Source organism: Salvelinus sp. IW2-2015, unplaced genomic scaffold, assembly GCF_002910315.2.
Source record: "Salvelinus sp. IW2-2015 unplaced genomic scaffold, ASM291031v2 Un_scaffold4491, whole genome shotgun sequence".
NCBI lineage: Eukaryota > Metazoa > Chordata > Actinopteri > Salmoniformes > Salmonidae > Salvelinus > Salvelinus sp. IW2-2015.
This window is the reverse complement of record NW_019945761.1, coordinates 19177-30204: the sequence shown is the minus strand read 5'-3', so window position 1 is coordinate 30204 and position 11028 is coordinate 19177. Positions and strand designations below refer to the sequence as shown.

Here is an 11028-nt window from a genome sequence, read left to right as displayed (position 1 = left end):
TATGCACATATAACTTTGACTGGCGGCTAACTGGGAGCCACGGGGACGTCTATGGCAGAGGTAGATTCCACTTGTGTTGTGTCATGAAATCGTAACTTTCTCACAATTTCARGGTTTTCCAGAAATCCCGGWTATAGTATTCCTGGATMTCCTGCCTATTCCTGRCTATTSCTGCCTGATTCCGAGAATCTTCCAACTTTGATTTCTGGAAAACCTGGGAATTTTGGCAAAGTTCCCGGAATTTTGCAGCAGTAGTTTCAACTGTTCAAACATAGCATTCTAATACTGTCCTTCCCATCATTTCTCAGGGAGTTATTTCGCCCGAGACGCCAAGTATTCTAGCAAATTCTGCCTTACGACGGGGAAACATAACTTTGCCTTGCAGAAGCACGGACTAGCCCCGCCGATATTTTCAAGCGAGCCTCCATATAAGACCATGTTCCTGGCCAGAGTGCTGGTCGGCGAGTCCACGTTAGGCAATCCGCTGTTCTGCCGACCGCCATCCAAGGACATGAGCTACAGCAACTTCTTCGACAGCTGTGTGGACGACCTCGCCAACCCAAAGATCTACGTCATCTTCGACTGCAACCAGATTTACCCAGAGTATCTCATTGAGTTCTACTGACGCCTATGGGGTGATCAGGGATGTTATCACACAATGTACATGGGGCGGATTTTTTTTTACCAGGACGGGATTGGGATTCAGAAACATCAGGGGAGAGGTCGAGAGAGGAGGGACTCAATGGACGGGCATGATGACTTCCCGCTGTTTGATTCAAGGCCTGACTGGGACTTGGATCATAAGAAGTGCCTTAATGGATTACTATGGCAGAACAGGGAAGACCATACAAGAAGACTATGTTTCTATAAAAGCTGTAGAGTTCGTAAAGAGTGGTTTGTCTATTTACTGTGTTTAGAGACTTGTGGATCGGTCAGGGCGAGAGGTGGCGTATTTGAAAAAACTGAAAAGTAACTGCACACTGTTGGAGTGTTCCCGAAATGGATAAGCAATGTTTCAACCTGCCACAGAGGTTTTTTCGGCAGGATCACCCTGTGTTGTCGAAACGTTGCGAATACGTTTCGGGAGCGTTCTAACGGTGTGCAGGTATTCTTTTTTTCTTTTCCTTTGACTGTTTGGGTCCAACATGACCATAGTCAAGCAAAGCTAAAAAGTGCAACACACTTCTAATGAGGATGTAGACTGAATAACTACTTTGGTGACCAGGATGCAATAACTCACTATTACAAGTAAAGTCGCCAACATAAAGTAAACAAATGTTTGACTTGCCCTACTCCTGTATACAAGGACCTGATTTCATAGATAGACATTGAATAAGTAGGTGTATCCAAACTTTTGACTGGTACTGTGTATAAGGGATATATTCATTGTAACTGTACAGTAATCTGCTCTTGTAATATTTTCTACATTGTAGAATAATAGTGAAGACATCAAAACTATGGAATCATGTAGTAACCAAAAAAGTGTTAAACAAATCTAAATATATTTTAGATTCTTSTAAGTAGCCACCCTTTGCCTTGATGACAGCTTTGCACACTCTTGGCATTCTCTCAACCAGCTTCATGAGGAATCCTTTTCCAACAGTCTTGAAGGAGTTCCCACATATGCTGAGCACTTGTTGGCTGATTTTCCTTTACTCTGCGGTCCAACTCATCCCAAACCATCTCAATTGGGTTGAGGTCGGGTGATTGTGGAGGCCAGGTTATCTGCTGCAGGACTCTATCACTCTCCACTCCTTCTTGGTCAAATAGCCCTTATACAGTCATTGTCCTGTTAAAAAACAAATGATCGTCCCACTAAGTGCAAACCAGATGGGATGGCGTATCGCTGCAGAATGCTGTGGTAGCCATGCTGGTTAAGTGTGCCTTGAATTCTAAATAAATCACAGACAGTGTCACCAGCAAAGCACCCCCACACCATCACACTCCTCCTCCATACTTCACGGTGGGAACCACACATGCGGAGATCCTCCGTTCACCTACTCTGCGTCTCACAAAGACACAGGCGTTGTAACAAAAAATCTCAAATTTGGACTCATCAGCACAAAGGACAGATTCCCCGGTCTAATGTCCATTGCTCGTGTTTCTTGGCCCAAGCAAGTCTCTTCTTCTTATTGGTGTCCTTTTAGTAGTGTTTTTTTGTTGCAGAAATTCAACCATGAAGGTCTGAGTCTCTGAAAAGTTGATGTTGAGATGTGTCTGTTACTTGAACTCTGAGGCATTTATTTGGGCTGCAATTTCTGAGGCTGGTAACTCTAATGAACTTATCCTCTGCAGCAGAGGTAACCCTGGGTCTTCTATTCCTGTGGCGGTCCTCATGAGAGCCAGTTCTTCATAGCGCTTGAAGGTTTTTGCGACTGCACTTGAAGAAACTTTCAAAGTTCTTCATGTCTTAAAGTAATGATGGACTATCGTTTCTCTTTGCTTATTTGAGCTGTTTATGCCATAATATGGACTTGTCACAAACACAACTGATTGTCTCAAACGCGTTAAGAAGGAATTAAATTTCACAAATTAAATTTTAACAAGGCACACCTGTTCATTGAAATGCATTCCAGGTGACAACCTCATGAAACTGGTTGAGATTGCCAAGAGTGTGCAAAGCTGTCATCAAGGCAAAGGGKGGCTACTTTGAAGAATCTCAATAATAAAATATATTTTGATTTGTTTAACACTTATTTGGTTGCTGCATCATTCCATATGTGTTATTTCATAGTTTTGAGGTCTTCAYTATTATTCTACAATGTAGAAAACAGTAAAAATAAAGAAAAACCCTTGAATGAGTAGGTGTATCCAAACTTTGACTGGTACTGTATATATAACAAATATAGTTACCAAAGAAATTGGATTTCTAGGAAAACTAGATAGATTTCACGTAGAGTTGCTCCAATTCTAACTAAACAGACAATGCAAACACTGCAGTTGTACTATCACATCATATCATGCATGAGGCTTATAGTCAGCTCGTCTCTGTGTACTGTACTGTAGCAGATGCATTTTCTAAATGAAAGCTAGGATATAGGCCTAGCTAGTGTTGCTAAGCTAAGAAACCGGATGAATCTCTTTGGGGACCGTTTGTGCAAGTCAAGTGATTGATTGCCTGAGTTAATTGAGGCCAAGACTTTCGGCCAAGATGGCTTTTAAAGGCCAATATGTCTTAAAATCTACTGCTTTCTCCTTCACCGCTATTGGTACCATGATCTGACAATGCAGTAGGCTACCTGTATATGTGTAATGTATGTAGTTGATATATGCATGATAAGCACTCTCTTACCCCTTAAACAATCTACCTCCCTCATTCTGCACATTGTACATTGTTCAAGAAGGAAATACCCCCATGAATATTTTCTTGAGCTGAATTAAAATGGTCTTTCCTCTTAATGAGAGGGTGTCAAACTATGTCATAATGACAGTATTTTCGTGTTCATTTAAAGTCATGTAATGTTGGTCAGTACTTCATGCCCTCTGCTTTGATGTATAAACTTGATATGGGCTTGATTTAGGCCTACTGTTGTAATACACTGTAAATAAACTAAAATGTTATACGTGTATGTTTACCAGCRCTAGTCATGTTGAATGCAAGGTGTGCATTATTTTATCTATCTATTTCCTGCAAATACTACCAAGGATCATTGAAGGTTAAGTGATAGGGAAACAATGGAGGGAAATGAAGTGCTGAGTGCATCTAATTGGCCACATGGCGGCAGTACAACACAAGATTACACCATACATTTCTGTTCAATCGTATTTGACTTTCAAATGTTGTTGAGGCATGGGATTGACTGATATCCCCTCAGAGATGATATAACCATGCCTCAAATCTTAGTACATTTCATATGAAGTCAATGTGAGTTAGTCTTTGTTCTTTTTTTTCCGGGGCGGGTGGTTGAACAATTGTCTTTTCTTAGTGAGGATTATACAGTCGTCAGGAGATTTCAAGAATACAATCCGTTAGGATAAGGAGGAAATACACACATGAAAAAAAATTGTAACTAGCAGATTGAGTGAGTTCCTCCAGTCTTGACTGGAACATCATGGACCAGTGACAACAAAATGAAGAAAGGACCTACGTTGTATATGGCATACAGTTGAGGTCGRAAGTTTACATACACTTAGGTTGGAGTCATTAAAACTTGTTTTTCAACCACACCACAAATTTCTTGTTAACAAACTATAGTTTTGGCAAGTCGGTTAGGACATCTACTTTGTGCATGACACAAGTAATTTTTCCAACAATTGTTTACAGACAGATTATTTAATTTATAATTCACTGTATCACAATTCCAGTGGGTCAGAAGTTTACATGCACTAAGCTGTGCCTTTACCAGCTTGGAACATTCCAGAAAATGATGTCTGGCTTTAAGAGCTTCTGAGAAGCTAATTGACATCATTTGAGTCAATTGGAGGTGTACCTGTGGATGTATTTCAAGGCCTACCTTCAAACTCACTGCCTCTTTGCTTGACTCATGGAATCAAAAGAAATCAACCAAGACCTCAGAAAATTTTGTAGACCTCCCACAATCTGGCGCATCCTTGGGAGTCATTTCCAAATGCCTGAAGGTACCACGGTCAATCTGTACAAACAATAGTACGCAAGTATAAACACCATGGACGACGCAGCCATCATACCGCTCAGGAAGGAGACGCGTTCTGTCTCCTAGAGATGAACGTCTTTGGTGTGAAGGTGCAAATCAATCCCAGAACAACAGCAAAGGTCTTGTGAAGATGCTGGAGGAAACAGATACAAAAGTATCTATATCCACAGTAAAACGAGTCCTTATCGACATAACCTGAAAAGCCGCTAAGCAAGGAGAAGCCACTGTTCCAAAACCGCCATAAAAAAAGCCAGACTACGGTTTGAAAATGCACTGGGGACAAATATCATACTTTTGGAGAAATGTCCTCTGGTCTGATGATACCAAAATACAACTGTTTGGCCATAATGACCATTGTTATGTTTGGGAAAAAAGGGATGCTTTGCACCAAGCCGGAGAACACCATCCCAACAGTGACGCACGGGGGTGGCAGCATCATGTTGTGGGTGTGCTTTGCTGCAGGAGGGACTGGTGCATTTCACAAAATAGATGGCATCATGAAGAAGGACCATTATTTGGATATATTGAAGCAACATCTCAAGACATCAGTCAGGAAGTTAAAGCTTGGTCGCAAATGGGTCTTCCAAATGGACAATGACCCCAAGCATACTTCCAAAGTTGTGTCAAAATGGCTTAAGGACAACAAAGTCAAGGTATTGGAGTAGCCATCAAAAAGCCCTGACCTCAAATCATATAGAACATTTGTGGGCAGAACTGAAAAAGTGTGTGCAAACAAGGAGGCCTACAAACCTGACTCCGTTACACCAGCTCTGTCAGGAGGAATGGGCCAAAATTCACCCAGCTTATTGTGGAAAACTTGTGGAAGGCTACCCGAAACGTTTGACCCAAGTTAAACAATTTAAAGGCAATGCTACCAAATATTAATTTAGTGTATGTAAACTTCTGACCCACTGGGAATGTGATGAAATAAATAAAATCTGAAATAAATAATTCTCTCAACTATTATTCTGACATTTCGCATTCTTAAAATAAAGTGTTGATCCTAACTGACCTAAAACAGGGAATTTGTACTAGGATTAAATGTCAGGAATTGTGAAACTGTATTTGAAAACGTATTTGGCTAAGGTGTATGTAAGCCTTCGACTACTACTGTATATGCAAAACAAGTCTGACGTCAACTTTATTGGTGACTCAGACGCTCCATCTAAAAAGCGGATTTATTTTAATCCACAGGTGAGCGTCATACACCAGACTTTCAGACAAGGACGTCCTCCTTTAAGAGGGTGTGGTTTGAGTGGTGATTTCACTACAGCATTTTCAAGCAGTGCTGAACCAGGTCAGGAGTGGCAGGCTAATCTTGGATAGCTACAGTACCATTCACCTTTACTACAAAAGAAAACCTCAGGAGAAGGTAAAGTAACATTTTCCCTAGTATTTTATCAAGCCAAATTGAAGTGGTGTTTCAGTAAATAAGATGTGTGTGTTTGCTGCCCTGTTGTAGATGTGGACTCCATCAGAAAGCAGTTCAGAGGTTGAGGACATGGACACCTCAGACATGCTTGTTATGACAGATTACAAAACAAATCCATGGCTTTGGTTCTACCTGGATGAAAGGGGAACGTGGCACATGTTTGAGGTAGCTGTCTCTTGTCAGTCTAGAGTTAATCTCCCCCCCCCCCCCCCCCACTGGACACTGGTCGAGTCCAAATTGTTTCCACATAATTTCAATGAAATGATGTTGAACCAACTTGGGATAGACGTTGAATTGACGTCTGTGCCCAGTGGTCCATCTCTTACATGTTTGAGACTTTGCTTTGTCTTATAAATCGTATTTTTCTTTCAGAATGATCAAATGGAAAGAAATTCTCTGACCAGTGAGGACATTGAAAGGTATTACACAAGAAATCCAAAAGGAGTGTTACAGATATCCACAGCCAGAGGCATCAACAAGCTGGATTTTGCTGGTATTTACTTGATTCCTTCGATCAACCTGTATCCACAATAATATCATACAGTATTTGTTTGTAATTGTTTTGAAGTTATTTTCACATCAAAGGTTTTATGTTGTGAACTGATAGCACAGACTCTTTGATTTCCAGAGATGGTTCTGACTGACATCAAAACAAGGAAGCAGAGGCGAATCAAACGATCCAACAAGACTCACAAAACTGGGAATAGTGGAAGGTGAAACTTTAGATTTGGCAATTGTGATCACTGGGGTTCAATAAGATATGGAATTGATCCAGTTCAAACATGTCTCTGAAATGTATTGCTCCACCTTTAGGCAACACATACTCTCACTTACTGAGAAATGAAAGTGAAACCAACTCACTGGTGGCTTGGTTTCTTTTAACATGAAGTAGTTTATTTTGTTTCTCTTTTAGATGCTCTTGCGTTGGTTCAGTGCCCACACACTGGGAAGCAGTGGACACCAAATACCCCTATCAGGTGCAGAGGAAAATAAAGTTATAAAACATATATTCTACATATCAGTTTTTGTAATCTCTTTTTTATTGATTTGGGAACACAAAGCATTATATGTCCAGTGGAACATTGGATCATCTACAGGCCAAGTTGTTGCTAACTCAATCACATCAGATGTTAGAAGTAGTATCTAGTATATATTCAAACCTTAGTCGATTATTCTGCAATAATATAACATGTTTGTTTACTTATCATTTATCCTGAGTTTGTTTGTAATCTGAGTATGATTTCATTTCCATCATTAACCCATAGGTGTTCTGTCTGAAGAGAGACACAGCTGAATATAATTATGTGYCAGGCTGCTTAAAGGAGGGGGAACTAGACAGACGCATCAAATCCATCTGTAGAATACAGAACCTGGACCTCTGGGAATTTTACTGTAGGTAAGAMGAATTCTAATTTACATCATCAYCATCATAATATTATTATAATTTCTCCAGAAATAGATGGATGTAGTACAGTATACATTTCCTATCTAATTTGGTGGTATTCTATCACTATTGGTATTGTATTGACCATTGTAAAAACTATTGGTCGCTAAATCCGGAGAAATGACGGACCATGTAAAAAAACTGTTGGTCACAAATCCGGCTAGAAGGACCACGTGAAAACGGTTGGCTGGTTATGCCCTCACCCGTCTGAGCGGTCAGCTGTGAATGCCCTCACCCGTCTGAGCGGTCAGCTGTGAATGCCCTCACCCGTCTGAGCGGTCAGCTGTGAATGCCCTCACCCGCTATATACTTCTGATTGGTTTGGTTCTGTCCTCTATAGTGCTGTCCGGTTAGAACATGATGTTGAACCACTATGGAAAACGTTGTTGTAGCGTGTGCATGCAAAAGACTGTTTACCAATACAACAATTAAACCACTTCTGCAAAAGTACTTGTGCAACCAATGCCATAACACTTATGGCTGTATGGAATAATACTACATATGATAAACAATAGGCAAAGCAGTATTGGCAACTTGAACATTAAAGAATAGTAACAGCCATGCAGTAGAACTGATAAGAGAATTAAGTTATCCTGTTCATTAACCAATTCAATTTGTTTACTCAGTCTGCGCTATCAGGATTTGTATGATACTGATAGAAATAAAACAGACAGAGGCCCAGTCTACAAAAGTTAAACGTTTATTCACGGAACGTTCTGACGTGCACAGTACAAAGACCTTCAATTTATAGTGACACACATACTTCCACACAAACCATCAAATCCGCCGCCAATAGAGTTTAGGGGAGTCCGTGAGAATAGCGTCTCCCTGCCCTCCCCTAAGATAGGGAGAGACCTGGGACTGGGAAGTTCTCATGTCCCAGCCAAGGTCGCTCCGAATCTGGCTAGACAGACAGTCTGGTATCAAAAAATATTTCCTTATCAAGAACATATGTCTGAAAGCTATCAAAGTAACAGTAAGTAATGTGGTAATAACCATTATTTTTGGGGCTCCGAGTGGCACAGCGATCTAAGGCACTGCATCTCAGTGGCTAGAGGCGTCACTACAGACCATAGTTCGATTCCAGGCTGTATCACAATTGGCTGTGATTGGGAGTCCCATAGGGTGGCGCACAATTGGCCCAGCGGCATCCGGGTAGTGTTTGGCCGGGGTAGGCCGTCAATGTAAATAAGAATTTGTTCTTAACTGACTTGCCTAGTTAAAAGAAGGTTAAATAAAAAAAGTTTAAATTACACAGCATGTAAAACCCCTAATAAACCCCCTGCATTTCGATACACGCACAACATTCCGACATTCGTGTTACTGTCGACAACTAAACGTCGTCAGAAACATGTGTCTTCTCCCTTCGGACTACGATAACACTCTGACCTGAGTGGGTGGGTGCAGTGTCCAGATGCTCATTTCCAAGCGCTCWKATTGGTTGCGAATGGCAGTTCTATGATGGGTGAGGGATAATTTAGGTAGGCTGAGCAGCCAAACTAACGGGACTTTGAGGGGAGATATGAAGAGAGGAGCAGGAAGGCCTTTTTTCACAACCATGGTGATTCTCTTTTTAAAGGAAAAAGATTCAGTTGGGAAGGATTCAAGGTGTTACAGAGGTCAAGGAGGAGAAGCTGTTTCATGGAACAAAAATCAGCAACGTACACTCAATTTGTACATACAATTTTGACAACAGGTTAGCTGGTATCAACGGCCATATTCTTGGAAAAGGTAAGTGATGATGAAACAGGCTATACATGAATATAGTATGTATGACAGCAGGTATAATTTCTCTGGTACAGTAACCCCATTATTACCCCTCTTCTTCCTTCTATGTAGGAACCTACTTTGCAAGATTTGCCTCATATGCAGATAAGTACAGTCCATGGAACACTGATCCAGTACCTCTGTTTGGTGAGGCACCACAAGGCTTCAGTAGCCAAAAGACCAAAACAATGTTTCTGTGCAAGGTGATAGTTGGGAAAACTACACTGGGAAAGACAGATTTCCTCAAGCCTGATGACAAAAGTGCTATTAACTTCCATGACAGTTGTGTGGACAATGTCATGTATCCCAGAATTTTTGTCATATTTGATCCCAATCAGATATATCCAGAGTACTTAATTCAGTACTATTGAAATAAAGATGGAGACCGAGTGACCTATAATGAGTTGCCATGTGCAATATGAACTGTAAGCCTGTCATTGGAATACGTTGAATGGACATTTTGCATTCACATTAATGCAATTTCTATTCACTGTTTTAAACAGTGGTCCATTCTCAATGTAAATAATTTCTATCACGATGGGTTGTRTAATAGGCTATTGCGGTGGTGTCGGAATAGGGCGGTGCTCAGGGGCTGTGGGTGTGGGTGTTTGAGTGAGAAAGACGAGGAGGAGAACCAACAAGTCAGCACAGCCCCCTTCATTATCGACGCATTGTGCCGACAACATGAAAGAGCCATTCCAGACTCTGAAGCAGGAGGATTTTGAAAGTTAGGTGTTAGCCAGACTAGTTAGCCTACAGTAGGAAAGGTTGTGGCCTAGTAAAAAAAGATTTTCAGAGCACTGGCAGTAGAGGTCGCTGTTGACCTTGATGCGCACCTGTAGGCCCYTTCCCATGATTGAAGATGAGATGCCAAAATGCTCGATTTCTGTCAACTCAGGGCAGTCACTCTGCTGTACTGGAATGGAATTAAAACGTTGAATGAATTGGACATGTCCATTGATTTCTTTGTTATGTATTTTTTTGCATATTTCGCTCTGAATTGGTCCTTGAAATCACTTCAGTGTTTTGTAAATTATAATTCAAAGTTTGAGTTCAAACCATTTCCTTGTCAGGCAAAATGTTCACTTAAAAAGTATGCACAGTTTAAACAAAATCAAGCCTTGCATTTCACACAACAAGCAACATATAAACAAATATCACATACAAATTAATTTAGTAAATGTTAGGATACCTCTGTTTAAACTGTTTAGCTGAAGTGATAACAAATTATTTCTGTTCTCATTGGAACAGTATGGAAGTATAGCAAAAACTGAAATACAACCTCTTCTGAAAGGGTTTGAGTTTGTAGTTCCTAAAACAATCAGGGCAGGTTCCAGACCCAGATAAACCTTGTTCTGGACTAAAAACTAATAAATAGAGAATTTCAATTGAGATGTTTTTCAGTCCAGGACTAGGTTTAATATGTGTCGGGAAACCGTCCTCAATCTGTAGAGTCTTATCAGTGTCGATGCAACATGGCATTCAGCATGAATTCACCTTGAACAGGATCCTAATTTCTACATTACCAGACAGTTTTTGCTGCTGTGTTTGAACTGCTGTTGTTGGACTGGAAATGGCTCCTCCGGTCCTCACATAGTGAGTTCAACCACACGGACAGGAGGAAGAGAGTGCATCAAAGCACTTCCTCATTGGCTGCTGAACTCACGTAACCTGGGAAACACAGATTCACATTGAGATGGAGCCACACTGAGAACTAGACCACTCTATTTCCTCTCTCTACAGGGGCAGGAGACACTTTCATGTTACTCTGA

At 40.9% G+C, this 11028-nt stretch overlaps 2 protein-coding genes across 2 annotated transcripts in view; both read left to right on the top strand.

The window, feature by feature from the left end:
* LOC112077368 (protein mono-ADP-ribosyltransferase PARP11) overlaps positions 1-3567 on the top strand; it is a 7512-nt gene extending 3945 nt beyond the window's left edge. The window contains 2 exon segments of the mRNA XM_024143884.2: positions 9-60; positions 309-3567. Coding sequence (XP_023999652.2) covers positions 9-60; positions 309-625 — 369 coding nt within the window. The 3' untranslated portion in view covers positions 626-3567.
* Positions 3568-5890: 2323 nt separating this feature from the next.
* LOC112077366 (protein mono-ADP-ribosyltransferase PARP11) lies at positions 5891-10199 on the top strand. The gene is made up of 8 exons (XM_024143882.2): positions 5891-5985; positions 6076-6210; positions 6418-6538; positions 6674-6758; positions 6959-7022; positions 7311-7441; positions 9069-9220; positions 9329-10199. The coding sequence occupies exons 2-8, from the start codon at positions 6076-6078 to the stop codon at positions 9625-9627; spliced, it is 987 nt and encodes a 328-aa protein (XP_023999650.1). The 5' UTR covers positions 5891-5985; the 3' UTR covers positions 9628-10199.
* The last annotated feature ends 829 nt before the right edge of the window (positions 10200-11028 follow it).